The sequence below is a fragment of the Phyllopteryx taeniolatus genome, chromosome 9 (genome assembly GCF_024500385.1).
Source record: "Phyllopteryx taeniolatus isolate TA_2022b chromosome 9, UOR_Ptae_1.2, whole genome shotgun sequence".
Lineage (NCBI taxonomy): Eukaryota > Metazoa > Chordata > Actinopteri > Syngnathiformes > Syngnathidae > Phyllopteryx > Phyllopteryx taeniolatus.
This window is the reverse complement of record NC_084510.1, coordinates 30,018,478-30,039,186: the sequence shown is the minus strand read 5'-3', so window position 1 is coordinate 30,039,186 and position 20,709 is coordinate 30,018,478. Positions and strand designations below refer to the sequence as shown.

The window sequence follows — 20,709 nt, the reverse complement described above, 5'->3', positions numbered from 1 at the left end:
TGAATAAAATAACTTTTGGGGTCCCTTAATGCATACAAAACACTTTTTTTTTTTTTTTTCTCGTAAAATGTCTGCCTTGGCTTAAAGAAGTCTGGGAGACGGGTACATGCACAAGCTCTGCTGACCGCGGTGCAATTGACATCTCGTTCTCCATCCAGGTTCAAGCGTTCGGGCCCGGGCTGGAGAAGAGCGGCTGTCTGGTCGCCCAGCCCACAGAGTTCACCGTCAACGCTAAGGATGCTGGGAACGGACCGCTCAAGATCATGGCACAGGTATCTCGATGGATGGACTGATTGGGTGAATGGGTAGATTGGTGGATAGAGATTGAGAGAGAAATTGGTTGCTTGATGGATGATGGATATGGAAAGCAAGATGGGTAAAAAGATGGATGGATAGATACATGGATAAATAGATGAAGCTGGATAATAATGGATGGATCAATTGATTAATGTATGATGGAAGTATAGACAGATGGGTGGATGGAGTGATGATAGACGGGATGTATAGAATGATAGACAGACAGATGGATGATAGACTGATGAATTTATAGATGGAGAATTGGATGGATGATCGATGGGTGAATAAATAAACAGAAATATTGAAACAAATGGATGGGTTTATTATGGATAGATGATGCAGAGTGTTCCCGTGTCGCAGTTCTGTTTCCTGTTCGATGTTTTTCCATCACCCTTTTTTCTCTTTTGTCGCATGACATTTGCTATTTTTACACACGATCATGCCTTAAAAGTCCCAAGTTTGGTTTGACTTCTTAGTTGAACTGGAAACTGTACCACTCTGTGGTCATCTTGGCCCTGCTGTAATACTGTCCAAACTGCACGTCATCCTCTTATTTTATTTTATTTTTATTTTTTTATTTAATAAAAAAAAAAATTCCCTCTCCTAGGACGCTGAGGGTCTGCCTGTGGAGGTGAAGGTGCGCAGCAAAGGGGAGGGGCAGTACTCGTGCTCCTACACGCCCGCCTCGGGCCTCAAGCACACGCTGGCCGTGGTCTGGGGAGGGGTCAGCGTCCCCGGGAGCCCCTTCAGGGTAAGCTGCAGCCCATCAGGAGGGGAGCCTTTAAGACCCTCGGAAAACACCGGAAAAGCTAAGAAAGCGATTATTATCGTCACTTACACTGAGGAGAGGCGACGGTTTTTAGTGTGGACATAATCAGCAATACACATGACACTGATTGCACCTTACAAAAATGTTTTATGACAATTTAAGGTGTACAAGATATGTCATTGTTGCTTCTCCATCAAAATGTTCATCAAAACAAACTTACTAGCTAAAACTTGCATGTTAAGCATGGGGATCTCATAAGTGCATACATAATCAGGACAAATCACACTGATTATAACCTGAAAAAATGGATTATGATGATTTACGGTTTAAATGTTCATCAAAAATGCCATCCAACTAAGCTTGAAGAGCTTCAACTTTTTATGTCAATGTTTAAATGGGGTCCTAAGATTGAGCTTTGAGGGACACCACTGTTGACCATGTGGACCTTACAAGTACGGATGTAATCAGGAACACAAATCACACTGATTATAACCTACAAATGTGGATTATGACAGTTTAAGGTGTACAAGATAGGATTTCCTTGTTGCTTGTCCATCAAAATATTCATCAAAATAAGATTGAGCTTCAAATTTTTTTTATTTCAATGTTTAAGTGGGGTCCTAGGATTGTGCCTTGAGGGACACCAATGTGGAGAATGTGGGCAGAGATCCCGTGTGTGATTCTGTTGCTATAATGGAATGTAAACTGATCTTTAGAATAGATTGAACAATGCTTGTAAACAACCTTTCGAATTGACTGAACAACACCTGTTAGCATATCTTTGAAATTGACTGAACTTCACCTGTGAATTTATCTTTAGTTTAGACTGAACAAAGCCTGTAAACTTTGGAATACCTGTAGTCAATGCCTGTAAAGTAGAAGACCTAACAAGGGCTGTGAACTTAATACAGGAAGTGAATATCAGGCTCAAGAGTCCACGTAAGGTGCAGTATAAGACGGCAGCTAATTATTCTTAAGCATGTTAGCAAATGATTGAAAAAACTCGAAGCGGAAGAACAAAGACGGGACGCGTCCACTCAGACAAATCTGTACAGCGACAAGTGTGTCCCTCCGGAGTCTCACATGAGGAGACTCGAAAGGTTTTGGAGTCGCAGGAGGGGATGCGGCTGCTGTGAGTTCAAGTTTGGGTTCGAGCCCCAAAGAAGAGCAGTAGATGACGTCAAGACATGCAGCGTTACATTTCAAAGCAGACTCTCATTTAGGACAAGTTTACATGTTGTATTATTCCAGAATTGTATTAATTGTTTATCTTAATGCCATCTCAAGACAAATTGTACAGTAATTTACTATTGAAACAAATAAAATGGCTTCAACATGAACTGCGGCATGTCCTTTTTGTTTAGACCAAAAACACAAAATCAGAATCAAAATCAAATGGATCCCTACTAAACATGCATTCCTGCCTGTACATAAGTGAAACATTGGCATTACAAGAAATGAAAGACTTACAATCTTAAATCATTTAATTTCTCAATGTTGATCTAATTCAAGTGATCAATCAGAAATCAGTTTTCCTGAGTGTTTCCAATGTCCTTAAATATTACTCTACCAATTTTATCTGTCAACTACGCATCAAATAATAATTGCGGGAAGGAATCACATAATACACGTAACTAGCAGTAAATGTAATTTTTGATTTTTGTTTTATTTTTTTAAATGTAACAACATAATTTCAAGTTTTTGTTTGTTTTTTTTTTTGTTTTTTTTTTAGGTGAACGTAGGCAAAGGCAGCCACCCGAGTCAGGTCAAAGTGTTTGGCCCGGGAGTGGAGCGGACGGGACCGAAGGCCAACGAGCCCACGCATTTCACCGTTGACTGTTCCGGAGCAGGCGAGGGTAATTGCCTGCCTGGGCAGACATTAAACTCCACTCTGTGGTCACAACATTTCTGCCTACCCTTGCACGCAGATGCCATCCCGCCTCTGTTGCGGTTCTCATAGTACCTCTAAAATTGGAAAATTGACTACTCGTGCCCCCCCCCCATGACTCTCACCACCCCTTAAAAAAAAAAAATCCTCCCCTTCATTGGAAAGTTAGCAAGTAACCCCAATTTCCTTGTGAATGCAGTTTCTGCAGAAACGTAGCGGGCGGGCAAAACGCAGGAAATTGCAGCTTTTGTCTCCTAGTCTGACTCGTTTCTGTTATCAAACGCGATCGCTCGTTCCTATCATAGTCGCAATTCCTTCGCTGTGATTGACAAGCCAGGCCGCTCTCGACAGGAATGACGGTCGTTCTCGCCGCATGACAAGCGTTCCCAACGTTAAGGCAGACTCATTGGTGCCCCCTGCAGGGCTCCTAAAATGTTTGTTTAAAAATTATTATTATTATTATTTTTTTAAATCGTGCATTTCCTCAGGTGACGTCAGCGTGGGCATCAAGTGTCACAGCAACATGGTGGGAGACCGGGAGGCCGACGTGGACTTTGACATCATCCCCAACGCCAACGACACGTTCACCGTCAAATACATCCCGCCCGCCGCGGGCCAGCTCACCGTTAAAGTGCTCTTCACTGACAAGGTACCAATAAAAATAAAAATAAATCTTTTCTTTTAGTAAGTTGCTATACAGTTGTGCATGTTTTTTTTATTTATTTATTTTTTTGATATCACAAAACGCCAAAGATTTGAGCCGGGGTCTGTAGATTCGTATCCCCTACATCGGTTGTGATTGCTAAGATTAGCGCGATATGAACGGGTGCCATGATACCTTTTTGATGTGTTTCCACCCAGGAAGTTCCTCAGAGTCCTTTCCTGGTCAACGTGGATCCCTCCCACAATGCAGCCAAGGTCAAAGCCGAGGGCCCCGGATTGGCTCGCACGGGTAAGCGGGTAAACGTCCCAACTTCATTGGAATTGGAGTTGGAGTTCATTGGAGTAGAGGGACATTGCTGCGGCGAACTAGTTGGCATAGAAAATGAACTTACCCGACACCGCTCGTGTGTCCAGGCGTGGAGAGCCGAATACCGACTCACTTCACGGCCCTGACGAAAGGAGCGGGGAAAGCGCCGCTGGACGTTTCCTTCTCATCTCCTGTCAAAGATTATGACATCATCGACAACTACGACTACTCGCACACCGTCAAGTACACACCGGTCACCCCGGTAAGACACGCACGCGCGCGCACACACAAGTATAAGTCGGTGGCATGATGACATCATGTGATTTCATTTTGTCCCTTGGGGGGCCACTGAGTCAGTGAGCCAAAACAAATTGTATGCATGTAATTTATCAACCAGATTTGAAATAATAATAGAATAATCATTTGTTTCATAACCTTTTTTTTTAGTCATTTAATGCGAGCCTTGTGAGGATAAGCGGTACGGAAAGGGTAAATAAATATGAAGTCAATTATATTAAAATCTCATTTCTTCATCATGTTTTGATCCATCCATCAATTTTCTACCGCTGATCCATTTTTAGTGATGTATGGGATTTATTTAGTGACATTTTAATTTACTTAATTTTTCAATTTAATGTCATTGATCCGTACATGTACACTCGATTTGGGATTCGATATTTCTAGTTTCTCCTTGTATTTTCCTAATTTTCAAACTATGCGTGCGCACAGGGCCCGATGACCATTGCGGTGACGTTCGGCGGAGACCCCATCGCAAAGAGTCCCTTCACGGTGGGCGTGGCGGAACCCCTGAACCTCAATAACGTGGGCGTGGACAACCTGGAAGGACGTAAGACATCGGCAAAAAAAAAAAAAAGAGAGAGAAATGACTAATTTCACCTCCAGATATGTCCAAAAAAAAACATGTGCGTGTGTGATAGGTGTGGAGGTGGGCCAAGAGCAGCACTTCCTGGTTGACGTGAAGGGAGCGGGTGGTCAAGGACGCCTGGAGGTTGAGGTGGTGAGTGTCAGTCAGTCCGCTCCTGCATTCTTGATCTATTTTTGCCTGTTTTAATTTATCTGTCCTGCTCTACCCTAAAATATCTAGCTACCCTCATCTATTCTAGCTAATCTATTTACCGTAGTCGACTCACCCTTCTTACTTTGTCACTTAGCTGAGTCCCAGCCAGCGGTCTGTGCCGTATAAAGTGGAGCCGCAGCCCGGAAAAGATGAGGTGCGTCGGGTGCGTTACACCCCCACGGAAGAGGGGGTGTACGCTGTCAACGTGTCCTACGACGGACATCCAATCCCTGGGAGCCCCTTCCCCGTGGAGGGCCTGCTGCCTCCGGATCCTAGCAAGGTACCAAAGTCCATCCGTTTTCTGTGTCTTCTACAACCTGGAATAAAGTAAAATGTCAGTGGACATTGGTAACATCAGCCATGTGTCCCGTCCAGGTGAAGGCTCACGGACCGGGTCTGAAGGGAGGTTTTGTGGGGAACCAGGCCGAGTTCACCATTGACACCAAAGGAGCCGGCACAGGTGGTTTGGGTCTGACGGTGGAGGGACCCACAGAGGCCAAGATCGAGTGCTCTGATAACGGGGACGGGACCTGTTCGGTCTCTTACCTGCCCACGGAACCTGGAGAATATCTAGTCAACATCCAGTTCGAGGAGGTCCACATTCCGGGCTCACCCTTCCGTGCAGACATCCAGATGCCTTTTGACCCTAGCAAGGTGGTGGCCACTGGGTCGGGCCTGAACAAGGCCAAGGTGAGTGGTCTGGACTAGATGGTTCTGAATGTGTCCTTTTTCCCTTTTCAATGTAAATGTGACTTTTCTGTCCACAGGTAGGAGAGCCCAGTGTGGTCAACGTTGACTGCTCTCGTGCTGGACGCGGTCAACTCAGCCTGGAGGCCGTGCCAGACACGTCTACTGCTTCTGCACCTGCCGGTTCGCAAAAAAAAAAAAAAAAAAAAGCAATTTGTGATGTCTGCATGGATTACTCCTCTCCCCTTGTCTTGGATTTCTCCCAGAGCCCGTTTAGGCAGCAGAATTGTCTGGTCTGACTCCTGTGCTCTACTGGTGGTTTCTAAAAATGACCATGCATCTATTCTTGCTTGTTTACATTTCTAGTGCAGCCCGTTTAGGCAGCAGGCTAGTCGAGCCTTAAGCTGTACTCTCTGCTGATTGATTTTGTACTGCAGCCTGTTCAGGCATTAGACTTATCCGGTCTCAATCCTGTTTACTGTTTAAAAACTCAATTATGTGTTCCAGGTGTGAAAGCAAAGACTGAAGTGGTGGACAACAAAGACGGGACGTACACGGTCACCTACGTTCCTCTGATATCGGGTATGTACACCCTGCTGCTCAAGTACGGCGGCAAGGCCGTTCCTGGTTTCCCAGCCAAGGTGATGGCGGTCCCGGCCGTCGACGTCTCCAAAGTCAAAGTGTCCGGGCGTGGAGTGGATGGGAAAGGTACGAAGTTGCCCCGTCGCCGATGCTGGCGTCCCACTCCGATCCCAACCGTAACGCCTACTTTCTCCCTCGTCTTCCTTGCAGGCATCTTCAGAGAAGCCACCGCCACGTTTATGGTGGATGCTCGCCCCTTGGGCCGGGAGGGTGGAAAAAGCGTCAAAGCGGAGATAAGGAACCCGTCCGGAGCCCTGACAGACTGCCTGGTCAAAGACAAGAACGACGGGACGTACAGCGTCGAATACACGCCCTATGAGAACGGTAAAAGACTTTTGACGCGACGCCTTTAGGCAGCAGACCGGTTCCACCGGAATCGTTTGCATCTCGTGCCGAGGTAGTCAAAAAAAGTCAGATGCAAAACTCTCATTGCTCTGTTTTTCAGTTAAATTTTCTGTTTTTGATTACTACGACAGCCCATTTAGTCCGGAGACTTGGTGGATCTGAATCTTTTTTTGTACTCTGTGAGGGTGGTATCTAAAAATGGTCATGCACAAAACATTGCTTTCTCCCAGCGTTTTCGAATGCAGCCTATTTAGGCAGGAGACTAGTCGACCCGAAATCGTTTGCAAATCTGTGTTTTTTTTTTTAAATATTTCAGGTGAGCACAGTGTCCAGGTTCTCTATGAAGACGTACCAGTTCTAAAGAACCCAGCCAGGGTTTGCGTGTCTGACGGCTGCGACCCCAGCAGGGTGGTCGCCACGGGGCCGGGGCTCCAGAAGGGCCTGACCGACAAGACCAATTCCTTCAACATCATTACCAGGTCGAGGAGCTTACGCGCCATCAGTGTGCTTGTGTGTGTGCGCCGTATTGTCCTATAAAAAAACAACTGCTACGATAGGGGGGCGGGCACCGGTGGCCTGGGCATCACCGTCGAGGGTCCCTCAGAGTCCAAGATGGCGTGCAAAGACAACAAAGATGGCAGCTGCAGCGTGGACTACGTCCCCTCTGCGCCAGGCCTCTACGACGTCAACATCACCTACGGAGGGGAGCACATTCCCGGTGAAATTACGTTGCCCTCAATTGTGTTCTGTTTAAATTACTACTGCGGCCCGTTTAGGCGTCAGCATTGTTGGGCCTGAATAATCTGCCTCCTGTGCTGATGGATTCTAAAAATGACTCAGCAAAAACTTGGTTCTTTTTCTGTATTTGCTGTTTGAATTTCTACTTTAGCCAAAATGCTTCTTAAAAAAAAAAAAAAAAAATGGCGGTTTACGTTTTGCTTGAATTCCCACTACATCCCGTTTAGACGGCATTCTTCTAATAGTTTGGCTACCGTAGTAAGCTTGATCAAAGGGAAAAGTCTGAAGCAACCGCTTCAAAACCAACGAACGCTTTCCTCTTGTTTTTCAGGAAGTCCCTTCAAGGTCCCAGTGGAGGACCTTGTAGACCCCAGTAAAGTGAAGGTGTCTGGCCCGGGGGTGTCCCCGGCGGTCCGTGCCAACATCCCTCAGATGTTCACGGTGGATTGCAGTAAGGCGGGCTTGGCGCCTCTCGCCGTCACTGTGGGCGCCCCCAAAGGGTTGTCGGAGCCTGTGGAGGTGACGGACAACGGGGACGGCACCCACACGGTGTCTTACACGCCCTCCGTGGACGGCACCTACTCTGTGGCCGTACAGTACGCCGAAGATGACGTCCCCAGAAGGTATTGAGCGGTACTGCAATTGTAGCGCAGCAGACACGTTGGCCTTGTGATGTGGATTGTGATGCTGGAGTGTTTAAAGGTTTTGAGTCTGCTTGCTTGTCAATTCCTGTGCACTTTTTACTTTTTGTATGAATTTATAGTGCAACCCGTTTAGGCAGCAGACACGGTCAAGTGATGAAACTTGAATTTCGGCTTGCGTCACGTCACTTTCTGTGCCTTAATGTTATATATCTCCAAAGGCCAATGTTTGTTGCGTTTTCCCCCCCTTCCAGTCCGTTTCATGTTCGGGTGCTTCCCACCCACGATGCCAGTAAAGTCCTAGCCAGTGGCCCCGGGCTGAAAAGCGAAGTCCTCGCCAGCTTCCCCGTGGAGTTCAACATCGACGCCAAGCAAGCGGGACAAGGCCAACTCGGCGTGCTCATCACAGTCAGTATTCGACATGCTGTAAAGTGGAACCTCTTAGGCGGAACACAGCCCATTTAGGCACCAGACATGTTTGGCCAAGGGGTGAAGTGAATTGTATGGGAATGGCGGCGTCTCACTTTTGAGTCGCCCATCATATTTTCTCAAACTGCAGCATACTCATCGGGCCACAAAACTTTGTTCTGTTCGGTTTGTTTCAATTTCTACGTAGGCCCGTTTAGGCAGCAGACTTTTTTGGCCTGAATCATTTGGACCCTCTACTAGTGGTTTCTAATCATGACCATGCACCAAACCTCTGTTCTTTTTCTGTTGACGTTTGAATTTCTACTGCATCTCGCTTGGGCAGCAGACTTTGAATTCTGAATTGTTCAGTTTCACAGAATTTCAACTTCAGGGGTTCCACTGCACTACTCGGTCTGATAAACGTATATAGTTCTATACTATGGGTCTCCATCATCTTTCCCACCTCAGGATCAGGACGGCAAACCCAAGCTGCCCACGATCCACGACAACGGAGACGACGCGTACAAGGTGTCATACGTACCCGACCGCGCGGGTCGCTACACCATCGTCGTCAAGTACGGCGGCGACGACATCCTTGCCTCGCCTTACAAAGTCCAGGCCACCGTGACAGGAGATGCCAACAAGTGCACAACAACTGGTGCGTCACCACCAAAGAAATATTACAAATAAGTTTTTCACTTGACCTTTCTCTGCATCATCTTGAAGTATTTCTTTCTCTTCAGATTCCAAACTTTGCTTACCATATTACTTCTACTAGCTTTCTAAATTACCACTAACATTAGTTTCCAGTGATGGCTTCTTCTTCAGCTAGCATCCAACATTACTGCTTACGTTACCGCTAACGGTAGAGCTAAGGAAGACCAATGTTGGCTTACGAAGATTCCAAAGTAGTCTTCTGTCTGACGTTAGCTTCGTTACATCTCATACTAGCTAGTTGTTAGTTTCAACTTTCGCTTCCAATGTTTTCTTCCCATGTTAGCTTCACAAGTTAGCATCCAGAGTCACCTCTGGTTAGTGCTGAGGAAGACCAATGTCAGCTTCCGACGTTGGCTCCGACATCAGCTTTCGCTGTTGCTTCCATCAATAGATTCCAAAATTAGCTTCCAATGTTATCTCCAGCGTTAGATTCAATATTACCTTTTAACTTTAGCTTCTAATGTTAAGTGTGAGCTTCTTACATTGTTATCCAAAGTTGGCTTATGAACATTAACTCCAAGCTCCCAATGATGGATTCCAAAGTTAGCTCCCAACGTACTTGGAACATGAGCTTCAACAGTTCCTCTACCATCGGCTTCCTATGTTACCTCTAACGTTTGAACTAAAGACGACAAACGTTAGCTTCAGTAAAAACAAATCTGCAACATAGCGGGGAAACACAGGACTATTAAAAATGTGTTTTGTCCCTCAGGGCCCAAGGTTGGCCCCAGGGAGGGCCTGGACCAGGAGCTGTTCCTCCTGGTCGACGCAAAGAGTGCGGGCGAAGGCAAGGTGAACTGCGTGGTGGTGCAGCCCAACGGCAGCGAGGTGGACGCCCAGGTGACGGACAACCACGACGGAACCTTCGACACTTTATGCACACTCCTGGAGCCTGGCGACTACGTCATGTACGTGCGTTTCGGCGGGGAGAACATTCCCGGCAGTCCCTTCAAAGTCGAGGTACGTAGCGCGGCTGTAAACCCATGTTGCACTCCAGGCCTGAAGGTGACTGTATTGCATTTTTAAAGCGATATAGACTGCTGCACTCAATGTTTTGTTTTTTTTTCAAACCAAATTTGTGAGTTTTTAATCTGTAAAAGAACCTCCCCCCCCCCCCCAAAAAAAATGCTACTGCAGCCTGTTGAGGCAACGAAAAAGTTAAGTGTCAGCTTTTCAAACCTTCCTGTGGTGTCCTCAGGCGACCGATGCGGTCCCCGCCATGCAAGAGCGGACGTCAAGCCAACAACAAGCCGCTCCATCAAGAGTTGGATTTCAGCCCTGGGTACACACACACACGCATGCATGCACACGTGCGCGCACACACGGATTCTGGCATTTTCATAACTTGTACCACTCAAAAATGTCCACACATGAAAGGCTGGATGAACAAAGGTTGTGACTATGGCTGTAGCTATCGATTATTTTAATAATTGATTAATCTGTCGATGAGTAATTAGATTAATCGATGGATTATATATTTTACCCCCCCACCATTCTTTTATTCAAAAACATGGCATTATTTTAATTTAACAGTGCAGAAAATGCCCAAACAAATTGATTGATCCATTTGGTCCGTAACATGTCTGAAAATAGGCAGAAATGTTGATAATTGTTTTCCAAAGTAAAAGAGGTTTGCAAAATGTCTTGGTTGATTAAACACCACGAGGATAGAAAGACGAACACACGCTCATCCTTATAGTGGAATGACAAAAGTTGTGCAACACAAAGATAGAAAGATGAGAACACAGACACACACACAGTCTTCCTTTCACAGTGCAATGTTTGCCACTGTTGGGGAGAAAAACAACACACACAGTTGCCAACAAGTTGCGCTGCTCTCCGGTAGAAAGACGAGAACAATGCGCTCTCCATTCTCAAACAATGCCCGCTTGGACACTGCTTCTGTCCGTCGACACTATTCATTGCTCATCAGCCAATGGGAATGCAGCTTGCTTGTCAAGCTGGTCGCCATGGTGACGGCTGCTCACCAATTTGCAGCAAATAACTGCACTACACTCCCCATGATGCAGCTGAGTGCGTCTTTCTAACACTAACCAATGACTTTGTCGTATTTGTTGAGTGACGCTCACTTGTCCACCCCCTCAGTTGACGTCTGAAGACTTGGCCGACAGCGGGTTCAGACCCTTCCACATGGTCATTCCGTTCTCCTTCAACAGGGGCAAGGTCACAGGTCAGACACACCCAGACTTTAATCCTTGCTGACAATAAAGCAAATGAACAGCAGCAGGGCAATGATTTAACAAATTTCATTTTGACTCATTTAAATATTTCTAAATGGTTTTCATTTAAATGTATATATAATTTTAAAACTACCAAAGTCTTAATATTTTAAAATAAATAAATTGAAATTGTTTTAAATGTTTTAAAATAATTTATATATATATATAATGAGTAGTTTTAAAAAATATACTATACAGTATACTTTTTAAAAACACCTTTTGAAAATAAACACATTGAACAACAAATAAATGTTGATCGAAAATAATAAATTATATATACACAGTATACTACTGTATTCTTCCTGGACTGTGGCGGTCCCCTATTGTTTTGTGGGGGGGCTGTTTAAAAAAACAATCAAGGCTCTTGCGGTCTCTTTCAGGCGAGGTTCTCATGCCGTCGGGAAAGTCCGCTCAGCCGCTGATCACCGACAACCTGGACGGGACGGTCACGGTGCAGTACTCGCCCACCGAGGCCGGCCTGCATGAGATGCACATCAAGTACAACGGAGCGCACATTCCGGGTATGTAAATGATTGGCTGCGTTCGGAATCATTCTCTCGTTCCCCACTCCCGAATCACCATATAGTTGACTCGACAGCTAAAACGATTGATCGAATACTCCATATTTTAATGCACTATATAAAAAAATCTTTGTTGTTGTCGCAGAGTCTCCTCTCCAGTTCTACGTGAACCGCTCCAGTAGTCCCAGCGTGTCTGCCTACGGTCCGGGCCTCAGCTACGGCGTGGCCAATAAGACTGCAGCGTTCACCGTCAACACGGAGGATGCGGCTGAAGGTGCAAGATTCAACCAATTGTGATTTGTTTTTTATTTGGGGTGGGGGGCCTACTTTCTCACATGCATAGTTTCCAACTCAAGCAGTGGGTGCGGTTTTCCAAATTTGTATTTATTTTTTTTATGACAAAAATTTATTTTTGTGTATGAAAGATAGACTTTTGTTTATGCAAATGATAATTATGGAAAAGTGTTAGGAATTTGGAGTCCCACAGGGCTGAGTACTAGAACCATTGCCCATCCGTATCTTTGTCATGTTTCTTTGCTGATAACTAATGGGTTTGCTGAATGTTGTTGTGGCCAGGTGGTCTGGACCTGGCCATCGAGGGTCCGTCCAAGGCGGACATCAGCTGCGTGGACAACAAGGACGGCACGTGCAGCGTCACCTACCTTCCAACGCTGCCGGGAGATTACAACATCCTGGTCAAGTACAACGATGAGCACATTGCCGGCAGCCCGTTCACCGCCAGGATCACGGGTCAGTACCATACGCCTCCCACAAATTTAGGGATAGTGAATTGATAACCCCCAACACTGTTAGTAATTGCATTTAAACTGTAAATAGACCACAAATTACAATACCAAAACATAATTTCAAACTCATGTTACGATATTACCCTAAAATATTAATGGCTGACGGATTATTTTATTTGGGGGAATAAAGCGCCAAAAGTGTGCATCTGCATGCGGCAAAGACTCGCCGTAACATTTGCTAACAACCCAGGCTAAACTTGGCTCCTCCCAGGCATACGGAGATGTTAGTCTCTCAGTCGAGATATCACTTCAACATAATTCCTTGGACCAACTGTACTACTTTCCTAATTAGAAAAGGCTTTGGTGCCATCTTAGAGCATCATAAAAAGGGCACAGTTTTTTTCAGCAAACAGTTTGTGCTTAATTAGGACTACATTGACATACTAGTGGGATCATTTACGTTACTAGTGAGGTAAAACGTTGCACTACTAGTGGCATTCCAAAATTCTACTTGTTAACATCTAGTGCTTCACTAGTCGTAATAGTAGCGCGCCGATGTCGGCGATATCATTCATATCCATCTTAAGGTCCACTTACTATGACGGTCGTTGTCCTCAGGAAGAATATAGAATTCAACTTTGTTGTCACAGGAACTATGAAAATCAATTGAGCCTCTCACAATTTCCAGTGTTGAGGTACAAAAAAAAAAACACGTGCACGCAAGTGTCAAACAGACATGCATTTACAGAATACATATATACAGTTAGTAGGACAAATACATGTTTCTAGTGAGGTAAAACTGCACTAGTTGACCACTGCAAGCTACTTTTGTCACTAGTACGAGTAGTGCGCAGATGCCAATCCTCCCCTTGTGATGTAAACGTTCGGAAATTAGTTTGTTCTTGTTATTCTTGCGCTAACAAAGCGCTCATTTGTGTGCGCCACAGAGGACAAACAGCGCCGCTCTCAGGTGAAACTGGGCTCTGCGGCCGACTTCTTCCTGAACATCAACGAGACGGACCTGAGTCTCCTTAGCGCCAGCATCGCGGCGCCGTCCGGCCGCGAGGAGCCCTGCCTGCTCAAGAGGATGGCCAACAACCACGTGGGCATCTCCTTCATCCCCCGCGAGGTGGGCGAGCACCGGGTCAGCATCACCAAGAACGGACGCCACGTGGCCAACAGCCCCATCAGCATCATGATCGTCCAGTCCGAGATCGGAGACGCCGGGCGCGTCAGGGCGCACGGCGACGGACTCGTGCAGGGAACCACCTTCGCCGACGCCAGCTTTGAGGTGGACACGCGTGAGGCTGGTAAGCAGAGTGTCGCTTCCACTAAATTGCCACATCAGAGCCGTAGGCGTAAATCGAGCAATTACTCATTTTGGCCTTTTAGAATGAAAGTGGCAAAGTCATCCCTGTGGCTTTTCCACCAAACCCAGCATAGGCGGGATATTTCTGCTTTCACACAGCAACACAGCATCCAACAGTCAAAGATGATGTCTGGTGCGACTCATAAAATAGTTTTGGGCAGGCGAAGTGAGTGTCGCATGTGGAACTTGATACCTGTGTTGAGGCGTTCCATTTTACACGGGTGCAGCTAAGGGACTATAATAAGACTTGATGTTGCGTTCAGGTTACGGTGGGCTGGCTCTGGCCATCGAGGGTCCGAGTAAGGTGGACATCCAGACGGAGGACATGGAGGACGGAACGTGCCGTGTCACCTATTGTCCCACCGAGCCTGGAAACTACATCGTCTCCATTCGCTTCTCCGAGAAGCACATCACGGGTACGACGAAAAACGGACGACGTGAGGCCACGATGTCGCCCATTGTGTAGCCTGCTCTGTCGCTCAGTGTCATCAAGTCAGCTTTGTTGCCCGTTCTTGGGTTTGCCCAGTTGCTGACAGTTACCCAAACATTGTGTGTTTTATTCTCAATTGTGTTGTAAATTTGTTGCCAACAGTACAGTGGTGTTCCACTGGGTTCAGCTCTGAGTTTCCCCAAAAGCTTAATGACAAAGACCTGCCTGTATGTATGGAGGAAAGGGTTTCATGAACGCAAATGTTAATTGTATAAAAAAGTGTCATGGAGGTGTTGTCCCTCAGGGCTGAGTACTAGATCCATTGCATGTTTCTTTCAGTCGTGATGTGCCATTCATGCAATTGTGTGCGTGCGCGCGTGTGTGTGCACTCCAGGAAGTCCGTTCACAGTGCAGGTGACGGGGGAGGGTCGCATCCGGGAGAGCATCACCCGCAAACAGGGGGCAGCGCCCGTCGCTGGCGTGGGCAGCATCTGTGACCTCAGCCTCAAGATACCAGGTGCCTTTCTTTACCGTACAAAAAAGATACTGCTCTATGTAAAAAGCAATAGAAGTTCACATAAATCTGCTTTATCTTAAAAAGAACATTAAAACTGAATGCTGGCACGGTGAAAAACTGTGTGTCGGCTAAAATGTCACAAACCTTTGCTTTGGAAATTTAAAAAACGATAAATCAATACACCTATGTTTAAAAGAAGAAAGAAATTGAAAACGCCATTTCTGTATAACAAAAGATTTTTTAAAATTTGGATTCCATTGACGTAGAACGAAGCTAATCAAAGTTGTACGAATTTTTGTTGTTTAAAAAAAAAAAAAAAAAAAAAAAGGTCACATGATTTTGCTTGATGTCAAAGTCCAATGAAAGTTCCCAATTCTGCTCCATTGCAAAATGCTCGACATGGCGTTTGCTTTGTGGAACTAAACGTGAAATGATAAAGTTGTTCCCTGAGATGCGTTGTCACTGGCTCAAAGCTTTTCTTGAATTCATTTCTCTTCTTTTTCCTTCCCAACATTCCTTCTCTGATTCCTGATTTTTTTTTTTTTTTTTCCTCTCTACCATTCCTCCCTTTCCCCCCCCCCCCCCTTCCTCATCTTGATGAAGATGATGTTCCTCCAGTGAGCTGCTTCTTCCCGACCGCGTCTCGCTCGTTCCTCTCTCGCATCTCCTCCTCCTCCTCCTCCTCCTTCGTCTTCTTCTCACTTCTCTGCCTTCGTCCGCCGTCTGGTGGGAAAGTGGCCGAGGTTTGCACGGAGTGTTTTTGACAGTCTGCTCCATTTATTTGACACTTTTGGGATGTTCTCACTTAAGAAATATTATTTTTACTTCTGTGCTGCATTTCCTTTAAATTTGGTATAATACGTAATATTAATTTCCAAGTGTTATTTTTTTTTATTTTAGTAAAAAATAAATTTGAATTATAATTTTTACAAAATTTGGAGGAATACATTTTTTGCACATTTACTATATAATAATTATATCGAATATATTTACTTGTGATACAGAAACTTTTTTTTCTTTTTACTTTTAATGAGAATTCTTCCCAGATTTTAAAAACTTTAAAAATGCAATTTTTTTTTGTTTATATCCAAAAACAAAACTATACATATTTGTTTTTTTCCAGTAGGTTTGACTTGGATGACAACGTAATGTGCATGTTGTTTTTGTAATTGTATTTTATTTTTTTGGAGGGGGGGTAATTTTTTATTTTAATTTAATACTAATTCAAATTTGAATAATATATGTAAAATAACTAAAATGATTAAATTCATTTAATGCCCACAGCCCTGGACATGCGCGAGGTCACGTCCGAGGTGACGTGCCCGTCGGGCGCCACCGAGCCCGCCCGCCTGGTGGCCGCGGGCGACGACACCTACTGCGTTCAGTTCGTGCCCACCGAGATGGGCGTGCACGGGGTGAGCGTCAGGTACCGTGGCGCCCACGTGCCGGGCAGCCCCTTCCAGTTCACCGTGGGGCCGCTGGGCGAAGGCGGTGCCGCTAAAGTCAAAGCGGGAGGCCCGGGACTGGAGGGCGCGCTGGTGGGAGAACCAGGTGGGTACACGCGCACCCCCACGAACACGCGCGCACAAAGAAAAGACACAAAGTTTGCCATTTTGCTTCGAAGCAGCCACTTCATGGTCACGTTGGCCATTTCTATGGGCGCGCATTCTCAGTGCCATTGGGTTAACGCACGTCAAGAGGACTTCCTTCCTAACTCTTGTCTGCAGCGGAGTTCAGTATCTGGACCAGAGAGGCCGGCGCCGGGGGTCTGTCTGTGGCCGTGGAGGGCCCCAGCAGGGCCGAGATCTCCTTCGATGATCGCAAAGACGGATCCTGCGGCGTCTCTTACGTGGCGCAGGAGCCCGGTAGAGAAAAAAAAAAAAACACATCAATGAAAACATTCAAAGCGTGTTGATGCTCACCTCCTCCTCCTCCTGCGTGTATGACTCATGTCGTCCTCCAGGCGACTATGAGATCGCCATCAAATTCAACGAGCAGCACATCCCAGATAGTCCCTACCTGGTCCGCGTGGTGGCCCCCCCCTACGACGGCCAACGCCCGACCGTCGCCGGACTTCAGGTCGTTTTTTACTAAAAGTATTTCATTTTCTTAACTAAAATCCCAGAACATATCAAATGGTTCAGACAACAAAGCTACAAAAAATAATAATGAAATAAAACTGATATAGACACAGACACAAAGTAAAAATCGAATGAATTAATGTAATTGTGTGTGTGTGCAGAAATCGGGTCTGAAGGTGAATCAGCCAGCGTCCTTCAACGTGTCGATGGAAGGAGCCAAAGGAAAACCGGAGGCCAAGGTCACCGGCCCCTCAGGAGCTCAGGAGGAGTGTGTCATCACTCACCTGGAAAAAGGTGTGCGTACATGTTTGTGTGAGTCCCGATCCTACCGACGATCACCGCTAACCCGACTTCGCCGCCGCGTCAGACAAGTACTCGATCCGCTTCGTCCCCCGGGAGCGAGGCCTCCACACGGTGGACGTCAAGTTCGGCTCTCAGGGCCGCGCCGCTTCCTTCACCGTGATGGTCGGCTCGCCCGAACACGGCGGAGGAGAAGCCGCGCTGGTCTCGGCGTACGGCGCCGGACTGGAGGGAGGAACCACAGGTTCGTCTCCATTTTATATCATATGTACTTCATGGTCATATTTTGGGGGTAACTTTTTTTTTTTTTAAGAAAACACTAGTTTTCTAGATAAAATTGTAAAAAAAATATATATATATATATATATATTCATTCGGCAGGCGTCCAGTCGGAGTTCATCATCAACAACGCGGCGGCGGGCCAGGGCGCGCTGGCCGTGACGGTGGAGGGGCCGTCCAAGGTTCAGATGGAGTGTCTGGAGGTGGCCCAGGGCTACAAGGTGCTCTACACGCCCATGGCGCCGGGTAGCTACGTCGTGGCCGTCAAGTACGGCGGGCCGCAGCACATCGCCGGCAGCCCCTTCGTGGCCAAAGTCACGGGTCGGCACCTCTCCTTTGTCCGCTTTCCGGCTCCTTCCGTCACGTTCTGACGTCTGCGGCGTCTTGCAGGTCCTCCTTTGGTGAACGTCACCAACGCCAGCGTGTCGTCCACGCTGACCCTCGACCCCCCCGCGGGAACGCCGGAGGTCGGCGGCGGCGGCGGCGGCTCGCCCGCCTCCGACGCCAGCAAGGTGCTGAGCCGAGGCCTGGGCCTCAGCAAGGCTTTCGTGGGCCAGAAGAGCAGCTTCTCGGTGGACTGCAGCAAGGCCGGTGAGCCCCGACGCACTCGCACTCGCGCGACGGCACAATTTGCAGCGACGCGCTTCACAAAAAGTAACACATTTTGTGATATTCATTTGATCATTTGCCACTTCCTGGTTCTCCACCAATCACCACCTACCATTCCAGACTAATGCTAATTTGTTGTCTTCAATAGATACTAATAAATAACTATTAAAATACAAAAAAAAAATACAACTATACATACGAAACAACTAAAATATATTTAAAAAATGAACATGAATAAATAAACCAACAAAATATACATCAGATGATTTTGACAAATGTAAAAACTATATGAATAAATAAATAATTTTGATAAACATACAACTATAAAAAAATACCTTAAAACGGTTGGTTTTGAGCTATATCTAAAATTTTACAAATTGATATAAAAATGTAATTTTTTAAAAAAAATGCATCAAAACATGATTTTGACAGCAAAAAAGTACATAAATATTTTGACTGAAAAATAGCGGGGAAAAAAAAAAATACATAAATGTAGTTGATTAAATCAAAACAAATGGTTTGACTACAAAAAGGTCTAAAAATATATATATATTTTTAAATAAAATGTTATACAACAATAAACAAACGGTTTTGCCAAGAACAACATTAAATGTTGAAATGAAAAAAGATGCCGAATAACCTTTTTGCCCAAAGAGGTGTCGGAGGTCGCTGGAAAGCCAGCCAATGGCCAGCCGGGATTGAATTCGAAACCTCCGGCCCCAGAGAGGAGTAATTCACGCAGACTGTGATTGCGATGTATACAATCTGACACATTGTGTTAATGGCCGTTAACGCGCCCCCCAGGTAAGAACATGCTGGTGGTGGGCGTGCACGGCCCCCAAGTCCCCTGCGAGGAGGTCCTCGTCAAGCACCTGGGCGACTTGCACTACAACGTCAGCTACGTGCTGCGCCAGCGCGGCGACTACGTCCTGGTGGTCAAGTGGGGCGAGGACCACATCCCCGGCTCGCCCTTCCACGTCACCGTGCCGTGATGCCGGCGAAGCCCAAGCGGGGGTGTCCAAAGTGGGCAAGGGGACCATTTGTGTGTTGTTTTTTTTCCCCCCCCACAGCCCCGAGGTATTATTATTATTTTTTTAAATAGAATTGAACATGACACTGAATAGAAATAAGATTGAGAGGGATGCAAGACACCATCCTAATGCTAATATTTTTTTCCTTGAAATATATTCACAAATCTGGACCTACAGCTCGAAAGAAATTAAGACAAAACAAATGCTCGACCTTTTTCTGTATTTTGACTTGTTTTCATTTTATGCAAATCAAATGCTCTAAATGACAATATTTGTACTGTACCTAGAAATAAAATATCAAAATCAGAGAAACTGGTGACTTTTTTTTTTTTCCCGAGCTGTATTTAATTTCTTAAGTGTAGCTTGACCTGCATTGATTAGTTTTAACATTTAATAAAAGAAGGCTAATACTTTGATAAATGTGGACACCGCTGCTATGCTCACGTATTTTAAGGAATTTGAGAACATTTAAAAAGCGTTTTCTAAACGTCCCACCTTTAGTGAAATTGATTTCGCATTAAGTTGAATCATGTCGCACTTGACCTCAGTTCGCTTCAATTTCTCATTAAAAAAAAAAAAACAATAAAAATGCTAATACGTTTCGAAACTGTAATTTCTTGTTTAGTTGTCTGAAACTGTCAAGAGTGCAAAGTGTTCCAAATGTTGCCAAAACTGGAAACCAGCAAACAAGCCGGTGTCTGCTGTGTCACACTCCATCCAGCAGGGGGCAGCGTGATTTGACGGGAAACCCGCTTGTTGAGCTGGAGTCTTATGTGACTACTGAAGTTTGATTTCCTGCTCTTGGAACTCCCACAATCCTTTTCTGTACTCCTGCATGCGATTGTTGTTTATTGTGATTATCGGGTTCATCTTGGCTTGTTCTGATCGAATGTTCGATTCGGTTGTTAACCGGGCACAGTGACGGCATCGCCGTTCCTTTTTAGATGCTTTCATTTGGTTTCTGTCACTTATGACAACTGTGTACATTTGATAATTTAAAAAAACTGGAACTAATGAGTGTTGTCTTTTTTTTTTATGTAGTACAATACATTTGAACCAAAAGCATCTCCATTTTGTTTTGATTAAAAAGAAACTGGCAATAAGTTTTTGTTAATAATGCACAGATGCTTAATCCCCCAAAAGATTTTACAGCAAAATTTGCATTCTATCATTTTGTAGCAATTGCAGTTTTTTCCAAAACGTTACACAGGAGGTCATGGCACTAAATAATGGGTGGCCCTTCAAAGTGTTTTGCAAGTAATTCATATATGAATATTGTTTTACTTTCAATCCCTCAAAATGTTGAGCAGCTTCATACCTACCCAAAGATCTAAATGTTGCTATATACTTTGTTTTATAGCATCTATGGACAATAAAAGCAGTATTGTGTTATGACCATAACATTA

The 20,709-nt window shown here is 45.4% G+C and overlaps 1 protein-coding gene across 4 annotated transcripts in view; it reads left to right on the top strand.

The window, feature by feature from the left end:
* The window catches only part of flnbl (filamin B, like), a 33,661-nt gene extending 13,344 nt beyond the window's left edge, over window positions 1-20,317 (top strand). The window contains exons 14-48 of one of the 4 annotated variants that reach the window (XM_061784936.1): window positions 159-272; window positions 905-1,048; window positions 2,799-2,922; window positions 3,443-3,603; window positions 3,816-3,906; window positions 4,032-4,186; window positions 4,654-4,771; window positions 4,863-4,942; window positions 5,097-5,282; window positions 5,378-5,692; window positions 5,770-5,872; window positions 6,197-6,397; window positions 6,482-6,655; window positions 6,993-7,155; window positions 7,234-7,394; window positions 7,746-8,037; window positions 8,310-8,463; window positions 8,932-9,121; window positions 9,893-10,140; window positions 10,379-10,462; window positions 11,287-11,371; window positions 11,801-11,941; window positions 12,087-12,215; window positions 12,518-12,691; window positions 13,635-13,997; window positions 14,320-14,472; window positions 14,881-15,003; window positions 16,288-16,554; window positions 16,731-16,868; window positions 16,967-17,082; window positions 17,246-17,378; window positions 17,452-17,628; window positions 17,766-17,984; window positions 18,054-18,254; window positions 19,077-20,317. In XM_061784936.1, the coding sequence (XP_061640920.1) occupies window positions 159-272; window positions 905-1,048; window positions 2,799-2,922; window positions 3,443-3,603; window positions 3,816-3,906; window positions 4,032-4,186; window positions 4,654-4,771; window positions 4,863-4,942; window positions 5,097-5,282; window positions 5,378-5,692; window positions 5,770-5,872; window positions 6,197-6,397; window positions 6,482-6,655; window positions 6,993-7,155; window positions 7,234-7,394; window positions 7,746-8,037; window positions 8,310-8,463; window positions 8,932-9,121; window positions 9,893-10,140; window positions 10,379-10,462; window positions 11,287-11,371; window positions 11,801-11,941; window positions 12,087-12,215; window positions 12,518-12,691; window positions 13,635-13,997; window positions 14,320-14,472; window positions 14,881-15,003; window positions 16,288-16,554; window positions 16,731-16,868; window positions 16,967-17,082; window positions 17,246-17,378; window positions 17,452-17,628; window positions 17,766-17,984; window positions 18,054-18,254; window positions 19,077-19,264 (5,865 nt within the window). In that variant the 3' untranslated portion in view covers window positions 19,265-20,317. Of the gene's footprint in view, window positions 1-158; window positions 273-904; window positions 1,049-2,798; window positions 2,923-3,442; window positions 3,604-3,815; window positions 3,907-4,031; window positions 4,187-4,653; window positions 4,772-4,862; window positions 4,943-5,096; window positions 5,283-5,377; window positions 5,693-5,769; window positions 5,873-6,196; window positions 6,398-6,481; window positions 6,656-6,992; window positions 7,156-7,233; window positions 7,395-7,745; window positions 8,038-8,309; window positions 8,464-8,931; window positions 9,122-9,892; window positions 10,141-10,378; window positions 10,463-11,286; window positions 11,372-11,800; window positions 11,942-12,086; window positions 12,216-12,517; window positions 12,692-13,634; window positions 13,998-14,319; window positions 14,473-14,880; window positions 15,004-15,606; window positions 15,747-16,287; window positions 16,555-16,630; window positions 16,869-16,966; window positions 17,100-17,245; window positions 17,379-17,451; window positions 17,629-17,765; window positions 17,985-18,053; window positions 18,255-19,076 lie in introns of those variants that run through there. The other 3 variants (XM_061784937.1, XM_061784938.1, XM_061784939.1) reach the window with 3 other exon arrangements.
* Window positions 20,318-20,709: the final 392 nt, after the last annotated feature.